The 22,604-nt window shown below is 41.2% G+C and overlaps 1 protein-coding gene across 1 annotated transcript in view; it reads right to left on the bottom strand.

The window, feature by feature from the left end:
- Positions 1-22,604, bottom strand: part of STXBP3 (syntaxin binding protein 3) — a 60,069-nt gene that overhangs the window by 8,909 nt on the left and 28,556 nt on the right. The window contains exons 8-16 of the mRNA XM_075558921.1: positions 16,464-16,554; positions 13,957-14,081; positions 10,378-10,473; positions 8,503-8,560; positions 6,416-6,481; positions 5,816-5,896; positions 2,930-3,068; positions 2,616-2,722; positions 1,249-1,341 (exon numbers count right to left, since the gene is read on the bottom strand). Coding sequence (XP_075415036.1) covers positions 1,249-1,341; positions 2,616-2,722; positions 2,930-3,068; positions 5,816-5,896; positions 6,416-6,481; positions 8,503-8,560; positions 10,378-10,473; positions 13,957-14,081; positions 16,464-16,554 — 856 coding nt within the window. The remainder of the gene's footprint in view (positions 1-1,248; positions 1,342-2,615; positions 2,723-2,929; positions 3,069-5,815; positions 5,897-6,415; positions 6,482-8,502; positions 8,561-10,377; positions 10,474-13,956; positions 14,082-16,463; positions 16,555-22,604) is intronic.

Here is a 22,604-nt window from a genome sequence, read left to right as displayed (position 1 = left end):
ATAGCCTGAGGTCATTATCACTCCCTTCGCCTAAAAACTGAGTATTGTTGTCTGAAAGCACTGGTTCTAGCCGTGTCAACCATCTGTTGGATTTAATGGCAAATGGTATGGCCAGGCTTACATTTAACCACTGTGGGGAGGTGACATTTCTCAATGTGGCTCCTCCATCCCTGTGTCTGCAACTCCTACCAAGGGATTGCGTGGGGCCATGGCAACAGTGCGTGAAACACTAACTGAGGGACCGGTCAGTTGTAGCTGCCACGCGCCTGGCTACAGAGAGAGAGCCATCTCAGAAGCAGGAACAGCGAGAACTCCCAGGACGAAGGGTCACCAAGGCAGAGTCACCACCAGAGCACGCTGGGCGTCCCAGGCTTGAAGTGGCAGAGACAGCAGACAGACGCATGCCACACTGAGACCAGAGGCCGAGGCAAGGAGACTGAGACAGAATCGAGGCGCGGCAGAGACGACGCGACTGTGAGGTGGAGCAGGAAGTGGGCTTCCTGGCCCGTGGAGGCAGAGGCCACGGGGCATGTGATCGAGAGTCTGAAGCCCACAGGCAGTGGCCTGCCTGGCTGCTGACCGAGAAGAGGCGTTGCTGGACGCCAATGACCGCATCCTCCCTGTTACTGATCCTGATTTGGGTTAACCTGTTGACTTCCCCAATACAGTCCCTTAACTGCCAGTGTTTCGGTGACTTCTGTGTGGCCATGGCAACAAGTGACCGACCCCAGCAAAGTGCTGTGTGAGGAACGGTTGGTGTCAGCATAGCGTAAAAGAAGGACGGGGTGGAAGGGTGCCTGCCTTCTGTCGACTGGCAGTCTGGCTTGGGCTGGTGAGGGCTTTGTGTAGTCATAGGAGGTCAGCTATGGCCTCTGAGGCGCTGATTCAACAACAAACACCTGTCTGAGCGTACAGGAATCTAACCATCTCTAGTAGCGGGACACGTAAAAATGTCACTTTCATTCAAATACATTTTTTTGCCGATGCTACACATAGTAATCTAAAATTATAGCAGTGCTTTTGATTTGATCTTTGTTTAAGCGGGGTGAGTTTATTTTCGGTCTTAACGCACAGACTCTTTAAGATGTTCCTCTCCTCCCGTGCGACGAGTATGGCCTTCTTCTGGGAGCCCTCCTACAACTGCAGGAAATCCCGCCCGTCAACGATGTTCACACTGTTCAGTAGCACACAAGGTTAAGCCCCCGTCCCAGTGGGCACTGGGGGCAGAAGATTATCCACTCATTTTACCTCCATAATATCTTTCATCAAGGGTGTCCATCGAGAGAGCTGGAAAGTCTCTTCTGCAGAGCGGTCCTTTCTTTGTGGTCTCACCTGCTGTGACTGAAACGAGGAGGGGAAGCTTGAAAAGCAGCGCTTTCACTCAGCGACGGGCTCTTAGGACGCTCCTAATGCAAATGGTTAATTGTAGCGCATGCTCTGCTGTTTTAAACTTAAGAGTGAGGAAAGGCCTAATTTAAAAATACAGAATAGTTTGGTTACATAACCACACCGAATAGCATTTTGTGTTTTAATGCTAACATTGATAATAGTATCAGAAATAGCTTTACTCAAAGTGCTACACAACTTGATGGGAAAGAGTGAGATTCAAAAAATCCTATCATTGTGAATGAGGGGGAGTGCGGAGTGGGGACCCAAAGCCCATCTGTAGGCAACTGGACATCCCCTTACAGAATAGTCGTGGGGAGGAGACCAGTCAGTCAGGGTGCAGTGTAGCAACAATGAAACATACAACTTTCCTCTAGTTCTTAAATGCTCCACCATCCCCCACACTATCATGATCCCAATTATACCTTACAAATCCAGCTAGATCAGAGGATGTACACAGGCGCAGATAAGAGCTGGAAACAGGGAATCCAGGACAGCTACACCCCTCAGGATCAATAATGAGAGTGGCTATACCAGGAGGGTAAGGGTAAGGTCGCAGGAGAAAGAGGGAACGGATCACAAGGATCTACATACAACCCCCTCCCTGGGGGACAGACAACAGGAAAGTGGGTGAGGGGAGACATCAGACAGTGTAAGACATGACAAAATAATAATAATTTATAAATTATCAAGGGTTTGTGAGGGAGGGGAGAGTGAGGGGGCTGGAATGAGGAGCTGATACCAAGGGCTCAAGTAGAAAGCAAATGTTTTGAGAATGATGATGGCAACACATGTACAAATGTGCTTGACACAATGGATGGATGTATGGATTGTGGTAAGAGTTGTAGGTGCCCCTAATAAAATGATTTAGGAAAAAAAAAAGTCCTTTCAAAATCTGACTTTGAAACTAAAATTTGTTACGCAAGAGAACACAAAGTTATCTTCTGTGCTACATTAAAAATAAATGTTAAATCTGATCATCACTAGAAATGAATCATAGAAATCATAGTGAATTACAATAGAAGCTGTAAAATGTACCCTCACACGAAAAGCATGTAAGTCTACATTGCAGATGGAAAATTCAATAAAACAAAATGTTACTTAATAATTAAAATTTAAAGTGACACAAAGACGGCTGTCTTTATGGATTATTACCGGGAAGGAAAACCAGCACACGCACGTGTCAACATGTAGATGAACGTCAGCATGTACACACGCGAGACTCTTACTTGGGGCACAATGGGAACACCAAGGTAACTCCAGTTACGGATCATGTCACTCTCGTTTTCTATCTTCACGTTCTGGACCAGCCTGTCCAGGTTCTCCTCCGTCGTTCCTTAGACAGTGAAACAAGGTGAGGGCACGACCCGAGCGGCTCTGCGCGCATCCCAGGGTTTAGAGGAAGGAAGCCTTTTAGGGTCAGACGCTTCCTTTTCCCCAGTTCAACCAAGTGTCTCTGGTGATTAACAGCAACTACTTTTTAACACTTTGTTTTAGAGCTGAGTCTGTTAATACATTCATGATTAAACAAAATCTCGATTACCATTAATGCCGAAGATATAGAGTAGAATTGCTCTTATTTTGTCATAATTATCGTGGTTTTTGTTGAGCAGAACTGGAAGGAGGACTCGCATAGAATCTTTCACCTTCTGTCCTTCTGCATCAGTTCCAAGTGCCAAGTCCTTCAGGAAAATAAATTTAGAAGGATTGTTAAATCTTGCCAAACTTTAATGGAACACCACTGACATTTCACAGGAAAAGGTGAGCATGATTTGTAAACTACTGACTTCAAAAAGAGCAAAAGATAAAAACAAATCAGAGAAAATCTTTAATCTGTTCCATACAGTCAGTCCTCTTTGGGGTCTTGGGCAGCACCCCTCAATAGCTCGGCTGGGGGTGGAGGGGGTTGTAGACAGGGCACTAGCACGTGTGGCTACTGAGCACTTGCAATGCGACTACTTTAAGATGTCCTTAAGTGTAAATAAGGAGCCGGGTGGCCCAATGGTGAAGTGCTCAGCCGCTAACCAAAAGGTCCTCAGTTTAAGCCTACCAGCCACTTTGTAGGAGACAGATGTAGCAGTCTATTTTCATACAGATTTAGGCCTTAGAAACCTTACGGGGCAGCTCTATTCTGTCCAATAAGTCACTCTGAGTCGGAATGGGACTCAGTGGTAATAAGTTTATAAGTGTGAATATATAAGATTTTGAAGACTTGGCATGAAAAAAAACAAGAGTAAGATATATCATTTAAAAAGTTATGTTGACTACCTGTTGAATTGATAATATTTCAGATGAACTGAAAATAAAATCTATTATAAAAGGAATCGCATTTCTTTCTGTTCACTTTTTTATTGTGCCCACCAGAAAGAATGGGTACCTGCAGGGGGAACACTGCCTGGAGGAAGCGCAGGGGGACGCGCCTCAGTGAGGAGGCTGCCGAGGCTGCGCCTGTCCCTGAGGGGCCCGTCCCTGGAGAAGGCCGACACGCAGGAGAGGGGAGGGTCGCGAGAAAGAAGACCTGCAAGGAGGTGGACTGACGGGCTGCAGAATGAGCTCCAACCCAGCAACAGTGTGAGGGGGGTGCAGGCCTGGGCCGTGCTGAGTTCTGTCGATAGGGGTTGCTACGAATGGGAACCTGGAAAATGCTCCATTACAAGTGCCGTGCACTGAGCTTCTGGTAGCCAGCACTGGTCTAAACCAGCCACAGCAAAACGTGCCTACGTCGCGCTCTGAAGGGGCCACCTCAAATCAACAGTGCTACCCCAGCTGATGCTGGACAAACTTCCATCACCCTGTCCACCAGAAACTTGCAGATGACAACGTGTGCTTACTCTGATCTGGAGAGCTCCTTGCTAATAGTCGTGGGTTCAGTGTCAAGGCTTGCTTTCAGGTGGCCTTTTGACCCTGGATTTATAACTCTCTCACATGGCTGATCTGGCTGCAATCTGCCTGAGAATCGGTCAGTTTGCTATCCAAGTTAACCGTTTGAAAGGACTGTTGGCTTGCTACCTGGTTTTGTAAGGATTGGTTGGTTTGTTGGTTTGTTATTTGCATCAGTGGCACAGTTGCAAGGCTTCGAGGGTTTGTTAACTGCATAAGTAACTTGCAATTCACCCAAGAGGACTTGTCCCTTTATATCTGTCTAAGGGATTGGTCAGTTTAGGAAAGTCACACTCTGAAATTTACACGGAACTTGTCTTTATGTGCGCACTTTAAAAAAGTCATGGAAAAATACCAATGAAAAGAGAATGCCTTATTCCACAAAGTTTTTGAAGCCCCGACTGGGCATAAGTAATCAAATTAGTAGAGATTTGACGACTTCCTGATTGAAGAGACTCGAGAGAACCCTTTGCACCAGGGTCCCCGTCCTGAGAGCCTCCTAGATTCAGATAAAGGGCGAGTAATGCTGGCCTGAAACACTGTGTGACAACACAGAATAGGTCCAGAAGGGGCCAGAGGTAGAGCAGTCGCGGCAGTGGTAGTGGGCGAGTTGGCCCACAGCTTAAAGTAAGGTACATCTGGGTAGAAGATTGCCAGTGGAGCTGGGCCTCTGGGAGGAAAGCCAGCAACAGAGCTAGAAGCCCCATAAGGGGAAGCAGCAGAGCAAATGGGAACACTGGGGCTAAGCTAGCCTGCCTTTGGGCAGGACTCATGTCCCATCTGTGCTGATAGCTGTAACACGCAGGCCACGGGGAGGCCTATGCGAAGAGGGTCTGCAGGATGCCTGTCTTGAAGTGACTTTAAGAGAAGGCCTATAGAGGTTTGGACATACAGTACACAGGGGTTGCCATAAAAGTTTTGCTTTGAGAGCCATTGCAATGCCGTCTAGTCCTGGCACGAGTCCAGGTTGTCCTAAGGCTGCTGGCTGAGAGATGAACCAACAAACACAGGGAGCTAAAGCCAGCCCACAGAAGCCACGGAGACAGAGTGACCCAGCAGGGCCACACCCACCTAACCTGAGCTGGTGACACACCTGTTAGGAGATACAGCCACCTACTGACACTCGCTCCATCCTGGGTCTGCCAGTGACACAGAATGGACAACGGTAGCTTGGGAAGGGTGACCAGGTCCCTTTGATCCTTTGCTACAATGCTAAGTGGGGTGCTTATGGGGGTTAGAGGGAATGAGTTTGCCTCAAACTGTTCCTGTTAGTGTTTCCCTTTGATAAATAATCAGCAATACTTCGTTAGGTGTCTGTGTGAGTGTGCTCAATCAAATCAAATAGAGCTCTCATCCACCCAGTCTTTAGGTAACTTGGAATTTAGAGATGTAAGACCTGCACAGGTCAGTGGGAAATGATATATTTACTACTTGCCAGGTGGATGGCCCTCTGAGATTAACTACTGTGTCATGCAAAGAATTGTTTGCACTTACAAAGTTCATTCTAGAAATCTATCAGGAACCCAGGTGTTTCTGACTCTGTACACACCTGCTCAGTTTTGCATAGTTTTTCTATATTAGGCTTGAATTTACCCATGCAGTCTTCGGCTAAGTTCAGATGGACAACTTGCTGGAAAAAAGAAAGAAGAAAATAATCATAATGAAAGAGAACGTGAGTCGAGACAAGTACAGTCCAATAGAAAACGCATGAATTTATAGTCACAATTCTTGACTAGGGTGAAACTTGATTAAAATGTGTACATATTATTCTTTTTGTGATTCATAAGAAAGATTGGGACAACAAAGAAGTTTACCTGCTCTTCACTCTAATACATCACTATCAATTTAAAGAGACATGCAATACAGCCACCGCTCATCAATCGTGTGGCATTTCCTTATGATGGTGACAAAGAGAAAACTGACTTTGTTCAAGACAAAACTATAAAAGTAGAAGTTTGTTTTGGACAAATCTAGGTGATATATATATATATATATATATGAAATGAAGTTCTGATACTGGGGGTATTTTTCAGACCTAGGGTAAGGTTTCAGTCTACACTACATTGGCATACAATGCCAAGTGAGATGCCAGCAATGGATGGGTCAACAAACTAGAATGATTAAGCATCTAATACATAATCCTGCCTACCTTAGTAATCTGTTTCCGGAAATGGGGCATCTTTTTCATCAGCTGGGCAAGAGCACTAAGTGATGTCTAGGAGGAAAAAAATAAAACATCATTAGTAAATCTATGATTCTGCCATTTTATATGATAAATTTTAAATCCTAAAGTTTCAAGTATTACCAAATATAAGTAGTTTATTGAATACTTGGCAAATTAAAAACAAAACAATGTATGAAGTTTCAGTGATGATGTAGGAGCTAGCATCAACATTATTCTCCCTCCATAAATAATCAACCAGACAAAAGAAACAAAATACCAATTCCCATACCAGTTCCTAAGTAATGGATAACACAGCCCAACAAAATAATTTTTTCCTTGGTGTCTTGGTTTTTAGGCCTGCTTCTGGGGTTATTTGGGCACTGATTCAGAAAACTGCATCGGATAGACTGCTCTCGTTTCTTGGATATGGAGTTCTACGACAGTTTCAGCTACAACTGATGCTAATTTATTAAGTTTTCATACTAGTTTTAAATATGAGAAGAATTCAGGCACAAAAATTACAGGATAAGACAAAAAAGGTATGAAATATTTGAAGAATTAGGTAGTAAGGGATTTTCAAGGGAAGTTGTATGAAGACTCATGGTACCTGTGGGTTACACATTGAACTGCCAATCATAAGGTCAGTTGTTCAAACCTACCAGACACTCTGCAGCCTTTAAAAGATGTAACGATTTGGAAATCCACAGAGGCTGTTTCTCTCTGTCCTATAAAGTTACTGTGGATCAGACTTGATTAGATGGCTGCGGGCTTTTCTTTTTGCAATGGGCGGCTGTGTGGTATATTCAGAGACTTTAAGTTGGATGTGGCAAAGCAGAACACAGTCGGAGAAGAGTGGACAATAAAGAAAATGGAAGAGGTACATATATGGAAGGTGTGAAAGCAGTTTAGTGTTGAAAATGTAAGACTGCGCAGCAATTTTCATAAATGTTTTGCAGATCTGCATTTTCTTTTTTAAATGATAAGCATTACAGAATACATTTTGATACATAAAGTCCATGGATAATTCATGTCAGATGTTTCAGGGATGAGACTAGTGGCAAACTTCTTTGTAAGAAATACTCCAACTTTCCTGGTAAGAGTTTCAGTGCATAGGGAGAGAAGTCGTGCCATCTTACAAGACTGGAATACTTTAATTTTAATAAAGGAGATTGAACTGACACCCATTCTGGGTTTCACAAAATTTGAATTTCTATTGGAACTGCCTGCTCTTCAGTTCCTAACAAAGGTGGATATTTATAGAAAATTCCAAGTTCATGTAATCTGTACTGTTCAAATATACCTTAGGATCAGAGGATACTTTGTGAAGTATAACTTGATCAAAACATTAAGTACAATGCAAACTGCCTTATATAAAACCAGAATGCATTCCCTCTATCTCAGGCTATCTAACACTACGTTAAACTATCCTGAATTTTTAAATGGGTGAGTAGAGTGAAGTGGTCTATGGCACCTGCTGTAACTCAAAAACTAGATCTGATAGGGGAAAACTAGTGGCATTTTTGGAACCAGCAGGTCAAATGTACCCAGAAACAAGCCTCACAGTTCAGGCATCAAATGTGTGGTCAGTGTAACAATCCCTGAGAACCTTCTGTAATGGGAAGCACAGTATTTACCTTGGCCATTCAGAAGGCAGGCATTAGAAAGAATGCAACTAGCAAGAATGTAATCCCCAAAAGTGCACAGTATTTACCTTGGCCATTCAGAAGGCAGGCATTAGAAAGAATGGAACTAGCAAGAATGTAATCCCCAAAAGTGTGTACGGGGTGATCTTTGGATCCACGGCTAAATCCTAGCCTGCACACGTGTAAGGCAACACTATGGAAGACCAAGCCGAGAACAACTGCTGGGATTTGAGGCGAGAGGAAGGAGCTAAGCAATGGATGGAGATTTCACAAGTCTTACAGCATCAAGAAAATAGTGGCATTCTGACCTAGACAGAGTAGAGAGAATGGTGAATACTCTATACATTTAGTACTAGGATTATGCCTTAGCAATAAGGGTAACATAACAATACCTTTATCATTAATTTTAAAGTTAAGTAAGACTCTTACCTTTCCTTCTGTTGCTTTCTTTGTTGATGAGATTTCTTTCATAAGCTTGGGAATTTCCCTGTCAAGTTATGAGAGAATTCTTTAAATCTTTTAGGGTTATTAGTTTACTCAAGAAATATTTTAAGGTTATAAAATGGACTAATATGTGAGGGGCCAGCCCCAATCCCAACTACATAGACACCTGCCCCTCCCCCCAGAAGAATTTATTTCAGAGGACAGCACTGAATCTGCAGCTCAAGGAGAGGGATACGTCTGATCAGAGCACAAGGGAGCAAATGAAGGGGGAGGAAGAGAGAGTGGAGCACATCCTGGCACACCAAGCCTTGAGGATGATATTCCTGCTCAGAGAAGCCAATCCACAGAGAAGACCATTTGGCCGGCCCTACTATGAGACACAACATCCCTCACTGACCCATAGCCCTACAGAGGACAACACTGGAGACACAATGAGGGAATTCCGCCTGATCTGATCCCACTACACCAAGGCAAAACACTAAGGGCGCGGAACAGAAGAGCAAAGGGAACAGAGCAACAAAGTCCCCAGGAAATACCAAAAATAGATTTTGGGGCCATGGCATGGCACCCCATCACACTCCACCGGAAAACACTCCTAAAAGCTAACAAACAGTCCTTGAACTCACTACAAGCTGTTCTTTCTTGTTGTGTTTTATTTTTTTGTCATTGGCTTTTTGTTGTTGTTGTTTTGTTTTCATTTGTTGCTTGGTTTTTGTCTGTCTTATTTTTGTTCATGTTATTATCTCCATAGGTCTGTCTAAATCAGATAGGCTGGATGAACAATCTGGAGGAGAAAACAATGGGACTGACAGTATATGTGTATAGGTTTAGTATTAAGGTAGCAGATAGATGGACATTGGGCTTCCACTCAAGTACTCCCTCAATGCAAGAACACTTTGTTCTATTTAACTGGCATTCCATGATGCTCACCTTCCCGACAAGATCGCTGAAAACAAAGCAGGTGCATAAGCAAAGGTGAAGAAAGCTGATGATGCCCGGCTATCAAAAGATATAGTGTCTGGGGTCTTAAAGGCAAACAAGCGGTCATCTAGCTCAGAAGCAACAAAGCCCACGTGGAAGAAGCACATCAGCCTGTGCGATCAAGAGGTGTCGAAGGGATGAGGTATCAGGCATCAAAGAACGAAAAATCATATCATTGTCAATGAGGGGAAGTGCGGAGTGGACATCCAAAGCCCATCTGTAGGCAATTGGCCATCGCCTTACAGAAGGGTTGCAGAGACCAGCCAGTCAGGGTGCCGTGTAGCAACGATGAAATATGCAACTTGCCTCTAGTTCCTAAATTCTTCCTCCCCACCTACTATCATGATCCCAATTCTACCTTACAAATTTGGCTAGACAAGAGGATATACACCGGTACAGATAGGAACTGGAAACAGGGAATCTAGGGTGGATGATCCCTTCAGGACCAGTGGTGAAAGTGGTGATACTGGGAAGGTAGAGGGAGGGTGAGGTGGAAAGGGGGAACTGATTACAAGGATCTACATATAATCTCCTCCCTGAGGGATGGGCAACAGAAAAGTAGGTGAAGGGAGATGTTGGACAGTGTAAGATATGACCAAATAATAATAATTAATAAATTATCAAGGGTTCCTGAGGGAGAAGGGAACGGGGAGGGAGGGGAAAATGAGGACCTGATGCCAGGGGCTTAAGTGGAGAGCAAATGTTTAGAGAATGATGAGGGAAATGAATGTACAAATGTGCTTTTCACAATTGATGTATGTATGGATTGTGGTAAGAGTTGCATGAGCCCCTAATAAAATGATTCAAAAACAAACACAAGGACTAATAAGATTTAATACCTAAGAAGTACGGAGCAACAGTTAAAAGGAGTTCACATACTCTAGTACTACTGCAATGTGCCGGTGCCGGATTCCGACCCAGAGGTCATCATCCTCCTCGAGGACTGCCTCCTTTTCTTTCCCATCTGTCTTATACCTACAAGGAGAGAGACACAGAAAACTTATGGAATTGTATCCCCCACAGTAGCTGTAGTACTTAAAAAGTAATTTTAAGATAACTGAAAACTACACAAGGGGACTGCAGAAAGTTTGTAAACAAGTTCCATCAACTGTTAATTCCATTTTTTCACCAACTTCTTGAAGTCTCCTCATAGATTTAACCCACTATTTTAAGGGAGTAAGATACACTTACTCAAAACTAAGGCACGCTGCCATCCTTGCACTGAAACTCGACGAAGGCATTCTTACTTTTAAACCGTGGAGAATGTTAGTTCAACAAAATGGTAACAAAATTCAACATCCTACAAGATAAACTATTCTAATGGTGTGTGTTTTAATTGCTTAAAACATTAACTGATACTGAGCCCAAGTATCAAACAGCCATTAAGAATCACAATGGCACCCCCAACATAGCCTAAAATGCTGAAGGTGTTTCTGAATTGGTACAAGTTCACAAACAGTATAGATCACCTGTTTCTATATTCTTCAACCTGATAACCACGGTTCTCCAAGGAACGGGAGAGGAAATTAAAAACAAAGTGATGAGCATCACCATAGACACCTGTGTCAGCTCTAACGGATTCCATTGAGGTTGCAGCGATGCCCGGGGCACGGGGCTGCGAGAGTGCACACGCGCCCACTCAGCGCTGGCTCATTGTGACCCGAGGGAGCAGGGTGAATTGGCGGGAGGGTGCAGGCTATTTGCAGGAGAATGCCCAGTCTGTCTCTTGAGGAGCAACTACTGATTCCAAACTGCTGACCTTGCAGTGAGCAGACCACCTCAAAACCACTAGGCCACTGGGGCTCCTCTAATTAAAAGCTAGAAAGCTTCTCCTGAGTGCTCCTCCACATGTAATTCGTTCTTCTCCTTCCATTTGTGGAGCTAGAAGTTTGGACATCCTTAGGGCTATCTTTTCCTGAACGAAGGCAGGGCTTGCCCTGAGCTTTCTGAGCTCTGGACCCGAGATAACAAACAGACTTCTGTTATATGAATATAACCATTCATTTCCAGAGGCAAATTATTAATAGATCCATAAAACCATTACCTGTGCATTCTTAATGACATATGTCCAAAGGTAGAATAAGTGTATTTAGTAATAAGACTGTGTTAAGGGTGGAAACCTTTTCTTTTTTTGGGGGGGTGGAAACCTTTTCTGTCATTTAATATGACACTTTGTACATACAAACACCTTTTACTTCAAAGTGATCTATAAACAAAGATTTAGAGTCGACAGCTTGACAATACTCAGATGATGACAATCCCAGTTTAAGACTGTATGTGGATAATGGTAATTTCCTGTTTGGTACTCTGTTTCTATATTGCTGGTTGTTTTAAAATGATACTTTGTATATGAAATGCAGGAGAGGTAACTCTCTAGAGACAGTAACAGGAAATGGCAGGGGAGGCAAGATATGGCAGGGGGAGGCTGGGAGAAAATGGGGAGCTAATAACGATGAGTACAAAAACAAAGAAAATGTTCTAAAATTGATGGTGATTATCATATAGTCCTTGACGTGATTTAACTATTTAATTGTATGATATGTGAATTATATCTCAATAAAACTATTTACCATATATACTCTATGGTATAAACCGACCCACACAGCAGCCGAGACACCTAATTTTACCACAAAAAACTGCACACAAAAAAGTGCCGAAAAACTTGGCTTATACACAAGTATATATGGGAAAATGAAATTGTGATGGAGCTCAAACCATAGGAAACCCATAGTCCCATCCAATCTATGCCTGATTCTTCTTCTTCGTCTTTCAAATGTCTTATGAATTTAAATTACTCTTATGAACTTACAGCTTGCTTTGCTTGCCTTCAAACAGGCAGATAATTTTTTTAACACTACGCAGAAAGGTCAAAAATCTATATAATTTGCAATAAAATCATTTAGCATCCTGAATTTTGTTAATAATTTTTAAATCTCTTGAGCAATGTGGGTTTCAAGACCCAGAGGATAAAAGAGGTACATAACAGCCTTTCTGAAAATTTTAAGTAAACTGCTTGAAATGACTTCATTAGAAAAATAACTACACAAATATATGCTGACATGTATATAGGAACCATCACCTGTACTAATTTCTCTGTCTTCTGAGAGCAACACTAATAAGACAGGAAAAGTTCACAGAAACCAGTCTGATCAGAATGCAAATAAAAATATAATAAAGGTTAAAGATTTTTGTAATGGTTGTTTTAAAAAATAGTAAGTTATTGAAATTTTCACAAATATTTGGATCTTTCTAATTAACCACTGCTCTCAAGTTGGTCTGACTCAGAACACCCTCTCTAGCACCTCCGAGGCTTTTGTAAATACTATGGGAGCAGACAGTCTCGGTGTTCTCCTGCAAAGTGGCAGGTGGGCTTAAACCACTGACCTTTTGGTCAGCAGTCCAGTGCTTACCTGTCGGTGCCAACAGGGCTCCTTTTTTTAATCTAAGAAAACTATTGATTTAATTTAACATAAAAATTCAAAACATACTGACATCTTCATTTTTACTAGCATGTACAAGAAGTAAATCTTGGCTGAGACATTCCTATTTAGAGATTATTATATCAAGCAATAAACATATGCATTCAATACACATACATAAATGATGCACACAATTATAGTAAAATGGTCCCTTGACAGGAAATCTACTTTGTTTATTTAGCTTTCTATTTCATACTACTTATAAAATACAAAGGATTGGTTATTCACGGTCAAGTTGCCAAGAGTACCAAAATGAAAAAGCTGGGACTAGTCTTACGTCAGTCTGTTGTGTTTCCCAGTGTTCTAATCTCTTTACAATATTATATCGACATGTCGGACAGGGCAAGATATGGCAAAATAGCAATAATTCATAAATTATCAAGGGTTTACGATGGGGTGGGGAGCGGGAAAAATGAAGAGCTGATGCCAGGGGCTTAAGTGGAAAGCAAATGTTTTGAGAATGATGAGGGCAATGAATGTACAAATGTGCTTTACACAATTGATGTGTGTATGGATTGTGATAAGAGTTGAATGAGCCCCTAATAGAACGATTAAAAAAAAACAAACAGAAAAAAATATATTATATCGACAAGGCATAAATACTGATACTTTGGGGTGTATGACTCAGAATAAATCCAGTCTAACCAGTATGACGATGGATCCTGCTTCAATAAATAGAATACAAGCCTGGTATCTAACCTTAATGTAAGTGCAAAGTCAAAATTCCACCTGCTGAAATGCAGCTTTGCTGTGGACTCAGTCAAGGAAGCAAATACACCAATAAAGCTCCAAAGCAGTCAAATTACTCACTAACTTAGAAGGTGGGCATATTTGAAAGATGATGATGACCGGGACAAGAAGAGGACAGCGCCCTGAGATAAGGGAGTTTAGAAGAGGGTTCAGATCTCAGCCTCCCACACATAATCGTTAGATGCTCCGCGTCCACCCTCTTTGTACATGCCCCTCCAGTTATACTTGCTTGTATGTATCATTCTCAATTGGTAGTAGATCGTATGCCATTGCCTGAAAGGTCAGTTCATGCAGGACAGTGGAGACAGGATCAAAGCCACGGTCAATTATCAAGAGCTGGGAATGCGTTTTACCCTAAAATTACAAGACAGAAAATACCTTAAGAAACTTTCATTTCTTTGTGTACACATATTTCTTAGAAAACAAGAGATTTCCCCTAAACTCCACTCTATCCCATCTCTCCACAAATTAAAAAAAATGGCTAATTGTCTTCAAAATGCAAAGCTCCCTTTTAAAAATAAGCTGAGTGGCACAATGTGGGGAGAAAACAAGACCTCAGTCACTGGCTTTCATAATTAGACTGAAAAGCTGTACTCAGTGAGAGAACGTTTTCAAAGTGCTTTTCAAAGCAGCATTAGGCACACACTAGCTCTAGTTTCTTGCAAGCTCAGCCCTATAAATACTGAGACTGATGTAAATTATGAGTGAAAGCTGCGCACTTCATTTATTCGCGCAGCAGCCCTGTGAGACAGGCTGGCGGGCAGGCAGCAGGCGTGAGACTTAGTAAAGTCATGGAGAGGAAGTGGCAAAGTGTAGAGCTGACCCAGGTCTGCTTCCTTGTCAGTGCTCTTAACCACCCTGCTTATCTTAAAAGATGACATCTATGCAAGCTAAGGCAACACATCACAATTAAAGCTTCTTATCATTTAATCACAAACAGCATACACCACCAAGCTATGAATTGTGATGAGAAAAATCATTGCTAAGTATCAGTATTTTGCATAATTTATTTTCAAAAGTAGTAATTTGGGCATATTTTCAAAGCAATAAGGGATTACAATTAATTTCATTTTAGTTACATGTAGCAATGTAATATAAATTACTTATGTTAGATTTTTTAAAATGTTAATTATTCACATATTTAAGTCAACTTTGAGACCTATTCTATAGTGGTTCAGCAAATAGCCTATAGCATCAGGTAAATCTGGGACTGAATCCACCACTTTCTTATAAGACTTTGGGTAAGCTTAACCTGTTTACAATCCCAGTCTCCTTACTTATAAAATGAAATCTAATAATAGAACCCATGCCTATGTTTCATAAACAGCACATGTTTCTGTCAACCTCGAATGTCATTATACGATTATACAGTTAGCTCCGTGCTGGCTTTCAGTAAGCGCTCAGCCATCGGAGCTCTGCGTCTTCGGACAGACGAGAAGGCAAATCAGAGTGCTGTGTAAGTGCGAGCTTGGAGACTAGGGCAGCCTGGGGAAGGCAGCGTCACTGAGCCTAGAGAGTCAAGAGACGTTTCAAAAGGCAGGTGACACTTTAGCAAAACATTGAAGAATTAATCATTTCCCTAGCAGAAATATTGGAAAGGACACATTTATTCTTTGTAGTTTTGTCTCCTCTCCCACATTTCAATGGCTTAAGACTAAAGCAGCAGTCACTACACCGCAGTCCATGTCTCTTCCTCCACTGAGCAAACACTTATTGACCAACTACTAAACGCACCAAGCCATCTGTCTTCATGATGACACGTAGTGCACTGAACCTTTAGAAGTTCTACACTAACATATCTGAGTTCATACAGTCCATCATATCCAAGTTGTCTTTTTGGGTGAATTTTGACTTTTTCCCCCGTTTCTGCTCAAAGAATCTTAACATCCATGCAATAAACACTATCTTCTGCTATGTTAGATTTAGTCAAGCTTAAGGGTCTCTTCTAGTGGGATGACTTTCAAGACCCCAGCACAGTCTGGCCTATGTGCCTATTACACTTGAAGCAGTTTTCATTTCCTTGCCTATCTCTCGCCTCTCCTACCAACAGTTCAGTCCTTCGGTTCTCCAGCTTCTGTCATATGGCTTCCTAACCCTCAGGCACCACATCTTCCAGGCCTCTCAGGCTCCTAAAAAGCTGATGTTTTCTACGGTCCAACCTTAGCCATCTGTCACTTTATAATCTGAATAAGAGACATTAGCGGCTGTTATTTAATAAACTGCTATACATGCCAACACTTCCATATGTACCTGTTGACTCATTTAATTCTCATACCAGTCAAGCAAGGGAGATATTTTATAAAATTCATTTTATATATGGAAATCTAACTCAGGTAACTAATTTATCCAAGGTCACAGAGCTAATTATAATAGAAATACCTGACATTTATTATGTAAATGTTTACTTACTGGTAAGCATTGTTCTAAGAACATTAGATGTATTAGATCAACCCTTTCAATGCTTGATGTCTTATAAGGTAGATTACCTTATACTATCTCATATTATCTGAGATAGAGAGAAGTTACACGTAACTGGGTTAGTTACACGTAACTGGGTTAGAGACACAAGATCTGGACACGGTGCTGACTTTAAAACTCGTATTATCTCCCATCAAAACCAGACAGTCCAGTGTCTGCTGCCACTTATGGTCATGATTTCCATATCAATATTAGCAAATTAACAAAAAACAGTGCTTTTGGGGTACAAAGGAATAAGAAGGACTTTATGTACAACACCTTTATTTGGCTCTTTTCATCCAGTTTGTAGTAGTTTTCAAGTTTGTTTTCAACAAGCTGTGCAAGTTTATTGGCATTATCTAAAGGTTTGCTGGAAATGAAAAGATAAAGTTTAAACAATTATTCTTTTTTTTAATTAATAAATCTTTTTATTGGGGATCATACACCTCTTATCACAATCCATACATACATCAATTGAGCAAAGCACCCTTATACATTCATTGCCCTTGTCATTCTCAAAATTGGCCTTCTACTTGGGTTCCTGACTCAGCTCGGTTTCCTTTTTTTTCCCCCCTCCTCCTCCCTCCCCGCTTCCCCCTGCTCCCTTAATAGCTTATAAATAATTATTTTATCTTATCTTACATTGCCCGGCGTCTCCCCTCACCCACCTTCCCATCGCCCATCTCCCAGAGATGAGGTTACACATAGATCTCCAAGATCGGTTCTCCCTTTCTACACCCCCTTCCCTCCCGGTGTTGCCACTCCCACCGCTGGTGTTGAGGGGTTCATCTGTACTAGATTCCCTGTGTTTCCAGATCCTACTGCACCGCTGTACATCCTCTGGTATAACCAGGTCCGCAAGGTAGAATTGGGGTCATGATGATTGGGAGGGGAGGAAGCGTTCAGGAACTAGAGGAAGGTTTTGAGTTTCATTGTTGCTACACTGAACCCTGAGTGACTCATCTCCTCCCCACTACCCCTCTGCAAGGAATGTCCAGCTGTCTACAGATGGGCATTGGGTCCCCATCACGCACTCCCCCTCATTCACGGTGATGTGATTCCCCGCCTTTGTTGTTTGAGACCTGGTCTCCTCTGCCCTTCACGATCACCCATGTTGGTGGGCTGCTTCCGTGTGGGCTTTGTTGCTTCTGGGCTAGACAGCCGCTTGTTTGCTTTCAAGCCTTTAAGTCCCCAGACACCATATCTCTCAGTACCTGGGCACCATCAGCCTTCTTCACCACACTTGCTTATGCACACCTTTGTCTTCAGTGTTTATGTGAGGAACATAAACACAATGATTGTTTTTGTTCCTTGGTGTCTGCTACCTGGTCCATTTAACACCTTGTATTCGCTTAGGCTGTGTGCTTCTTCTCTGTGGGCTTTGTTGCTTCTGAGCTAGATTGCTGCTTGTTTGCCTTCAAGCCTTTAAGACCCCAAACGCTGTATCTTTTTGATAGCAGGGCACTATCAGCTTTTTTCACCACGTTTGCTTACACACACGTCTGTCTTCAGTGATCATGTCGGGACGGTGGGTATAATGCAATGACCGTTTAGCTGGGCGAGGTGCTATTGTATTGAGGAAGTGTGTGTGAGGAGGCCAAATGTCCAACTGCTACTCTACTACTGAACCTATAAATATATGCACATAAGTCTATTTCCCCCATACTCATAAATATGTTTACATATGTACATGTCTATATTTAGGCTTCTCTGTATGCACTTTGCCTCCAACTCCTTTCCTCTATTTCCTTTCGCTTTCCTCCTGTCCCACTACCATGTTCAGCCTTCATTCTGGTTGCAGTGATTCCTCTCAGTTACCTTGCCCTTGGTCACTCTCTACCAGTCCTCCCATTCCTTCCCCCCTCTGGTTTTGAACCACTCGTTGTTCCCTTGTAAACAATTATTCTTTTAGGTCATAATTTCAGTATCATAAAACCAAAGTTTAAAAGTCTTAATCTGAAATTTTTAATACACGTGGAAAAGTTCGATGCCTGGAACGTAATGGGCCCTGGTGGCACAGTGGTTAAGCACTGCCTGTGAAGTGTCAGCACGCTCCACTGAAGAGGTAGCGGCCTGCTGCTGTAAAGACGAGGAGTCTTGGCGGCCCTGTGGGGCGAGCCTCCTGTCCTACAGGGTCACTAGTCAGAACTAAGTCAGAATTGACTCAACAACAACACTGGGTTTGGTTTTTTTAAGTTTGTTTGGTTTGGAATTTACCAATGTAAATGTCCTATGTTTGATATATGTAATGTAAAGGAAATAAAGTCTTATAAATAGAGCTGCCTTTTCCTTTCTTCCCCAAATCCTAGTCCTCCCCTTACATCTAATCCAAACAACCACTACTATGGATTTAGTGTGTATTCTTCCAGTCATTTCTCCATGCCCTTCCATCCACCCACTCTTCACGTATCCACATGGTTAGGTTCCACAGAATGTTAGCAACCCTATAAAACAGAGCAGAACTTCCCCATAGGGTTTCCAAAGCTATAGCCTTTACAGTCGCTAGCTGGTGGCTTTTGGAGGGCTGCCCTTTCGAGGGCAAGCGCTTAACCAGTATGTCACCAGGATCCTTTAAATTCCAGACATATGCTGTTAGGTGCTGTTGAGTCAGTTCTGACCCCGGGTGACCCTATGCACAATAGAAGGAAACAGCGCTAGGTCCTGAGCCAGCCTTATCTCCCTGAGTCTATGATGGCCCCACAGGTCAGTCCACCTCGTTGAGGGCCTTTCTCTTTTTGCTGCTCCTTCATTTTACTAAGCATGATGTCCTTCTCCAGGGACAAGTCTCTACCAACAGTACATCCAAAGTATGTAAGACAAAGTCTAGCCATCCTCGTCTCTAAGGAGCACTCTGGCCAAACTTCTTCCAAGACCGATTGCTTTGTCCTTTGAGCAGTTCAGGGTACTTTCAATGTTTTTTTCTTCACCAGCACAGTTCAAATGCATTGATTCCTCTTTGGTCTTCCTTATTCAATGTCCAACTTTCATATGCATATGAGGTAATTGAAAATAACATGGCTTGGGCCAGGAGCAACTCAGTCCTCAAAATTACATCCTTGCTTTTCAATACTCCAGACATAATTAAATATATATTTGATACAGTATTAACTGAATTTTTCCACATTCATTAAAATATTCAGATTGTTATGTGAAAATCAGCATTATGGAAAAAGGGATTATGACATTAGACCATAAAATAGAAAATGACTATATCATTATATAACTGCCAAATTTCATCATTATCTAAGTGCCCAATTATACCTTTACATAACTATTACGTAACTACAAAATCAAGGCCCAGCCAAATTGCCACATACCCTTAACCAACACAGCCCAGCATTACTCTCACCGTGGTGTTTGCTAAAGTCAGCTGTATGTTGTTAATGGCAAAAATAGTTGGATAGCAGATCTTCTGCTACTGTCAGAAATGCAAAAATTCAAGCAATATGAAAGTAAGCGAGGAGTAGGTATGTATATGAAAGGGCTCCAAAAAGTTCATGGAAAATGAAATTCAAAGATACTGGAACTTTTTCATAAAACTTTTTGAAGCTCCTTTGTTCACTGACATTGAATCGATTCTGACCTTACAGATGTGTGCGCATTTGTCATACATATTTTATATTTTGTGACTTTAAGTACTTTTATAAATGGCACATCAACATGTTTTTGAGATCTGTTCACCTTGATATAAATATAAGATTTCTTTAGTTTAGTTTTATACAGTATTTAACTAGGCAAATATACTGGATTCTATGTATTCATTAATATTTAAGTCATCTTCAATTTTATACATTACAAACAATGTTGAAACAAGTATCCCGTGCACATACTTGTTTCTCTATGGTATATTACATCTAAAAGTGTCACTTCTGGGTTATGTAATTTTAATATTTTGGTCTAGATTTTTTAATCATAACTTAAATCTAGATATTATAAAATTACTCTCTATGTTCACTGACCATTATCCCCCTTAACACTAGCCAACTTTCTAAAAGCCAATTGCATGTTGTTATCATCTATGAGAATACGTTTCTATTCTACATGGCAACTTCATGACCAGTGGTAGTATTATTAACTTCAAGATGGCATAGGGTCCCTATGACTTGGAACCAAGTCAATAATACCTAACAACAATAATAACAATAAGACTATAAGAAAAAACTTTGAAAAGTTCAACTATCATGCCAACCTCAAAAATATTTGGTCTCATTCTGAGGGTGTCATAGTATTAAAGACTTTTTAGGTTAAATACCTTAAAAATAAAATGACAAATATAAAATAATGAAAAGTTTTTTGGCTTTAAAATATTTTCATTAAAATAATTTTATTTTTTTGCTTTAAGAGTTTAAAAAAGAAACTCATATTTGGGGTCGGACCAGGGTGCAGCTGCCTTAGCCAGTTCCCTGCTTCAGCTGACAAGGCTCACTTCCTGTGAGACATCCCTGAGAAGAAGTCACATGGACCTACCCCAATGCAGCCCTGGGTGCTGGAACAGCCATGTGGAGACCCTTGCCAGTGCTGAAATGTTTACACATTCACTAATTTGGCTTTCTCCTCCTGCATTCAGAGTCATTATATGTGTTTTGTGAGATGGAGGAGGGCTTTGTAGATTGGTGTCAGACATATGGGCTAATGTTTGACTTATGGGCTTGGGCAGCACTGGGTTGGGATGCTTTTTTAATGCAGACTTACCCTTTTTATAAAACTATCTCATATATATGAGTTTATGTGGATTTGTTTCTCTAATAAAAAAAAAGAAATTCATATTTGAACTACATTTTAAATTCTATAATGTATAAAGGAATAATTTGCACAAGAATGTTACAGAATTTTAATAGCCTGTATTATTAATTATTATAGTAACACAAAACAGGTCTATAGGTGAACTGTTATATTATACATTTGTATTATTTAGTCATTTCCTTGAATATAACCAATCGTCAAAAATAGACTGAAATCTAGTAGGAGCTCTAAATTCGGCACCAGGGAAGTCCAGAATGGAATTAGCATAATATATGTAAGGAAAATAATGTTTTGATTCTCAGGTATGAATAAAGAGCTTGTTTGGTAATACCTGAAATAAGGAAATTAATTTTTTTCTAAGTAATTAACAGTGGACTTTTAAGAACTAGGTAAGAATGATATAACTTAAATGCAGGGTAGCATATGACTTAAATAATTCAGCCAGCTAACCTGACAAAGAACAATATTCAAATGAAAGAACTCTTGAAAGAGAGCAAATAAATATACAAATTACTAATGTAAAATTTCACCTCCTTAAGAAACCCTTACCCCACAAAGCTATTTAGAATGACTGCTGGGTTTAGATACACTAAAAGGTATCTTAAAATTGCTTAAAATTGGTGGACAGTAATGACAAAATATTAAACATGACAGGTACATACCATCACTGATCAGTTAGTTTGCTGTACTGTGGTGGTTTGTGTGTTATTGCAATGTTGGAAACTATGCCACTGGGGATATCAAGTACCAGCAAAGAGGCCGATGGTTAACAAGTTTTAGCAATTTCCGGACTATCAAAATGCTACCAAAAAAGGTAGGTTGACTGATTCTAAGGTTATAGCAGCAGACTATTGTGAGATATGATTCACTGACTAACTTGCTGCCACTGAGTCAATTCTGACTCTTATCAACCATATAGGACAGGGCAGAAATGCCCTATGGGATTCCAAGACTGTAACTCTGTACAGGAGTAGAAAGCCTCATTTTTCTCCTGAGGAGTAGTTACGAACTGTTGACCTTATGGTTAGCAGTCACTGTGTAAACACTATACCAGCAGAGCTCCTTGTGAGATATAGTGCTGGTATTATCAGATATAGTGCTGAAAGACGAGTCTCTTAGGTTGGAAGCCATTCAAAATACAACTGGGGATAAGCTGTCTCCTCCATGTAGACTCGACCTGAATGACATGGACAGAGTGGATGGAGCAAAGCTATTGGAACCTTCATTTGTTGATGAGGGATGACCCAAAATGAGAGCAAAAACTGCAAGAACCCATTAATAATCAAAAGTTGAAGGTATGAAGTATGAATCTAGGGAAGTGGAAGTCATCCAACAGGACATGGAATGCATAGAGATCAACCTCCTTAGCATTAGTAAATGGAATGGACTGATATTGGCCATTTTGAGTCTGACAATCCCATGACATATTCTGCTGAAATGACAATTTCATGAGGAGTGGTGTCTAATTAGTCATCAGAACGAACATTTCAAGATCCATCTTGAAGTAAAATGCTGTCTAGGATAGGATAACTATCTGCCTATAAGGAAGACTAGTTAATACAACTATTATACAACTTTATGTACCAACCACTAAATTAGGCAGTCATGAAGAAATTGAAAAATTCTACCAACTTCTTCAGTCTGATATTACTCAAACATGCAATGAAGGTACATTAA

Source organism: Tenrec ecaudatus, chromosome 1 (assembly GCF_050624435.1).
Source record: "Tenrec ecaudatus isolate mTenEca1 chromosome 1, mTenEca1.hap1, whole genome shotgun sequence".
NCBI classification, from domain to species: Eukaryota; Metazoa; Chordata; class Mammalia; order Afrosoricida; family Tenrecidae; genus Tenrec; species Tenrec ecaudatus.
The sequence above is the reverse complement of the archived record's forward strand: the minus strand, read 5'-3'. Positions and strand labels throughout refer to the sequence as shown.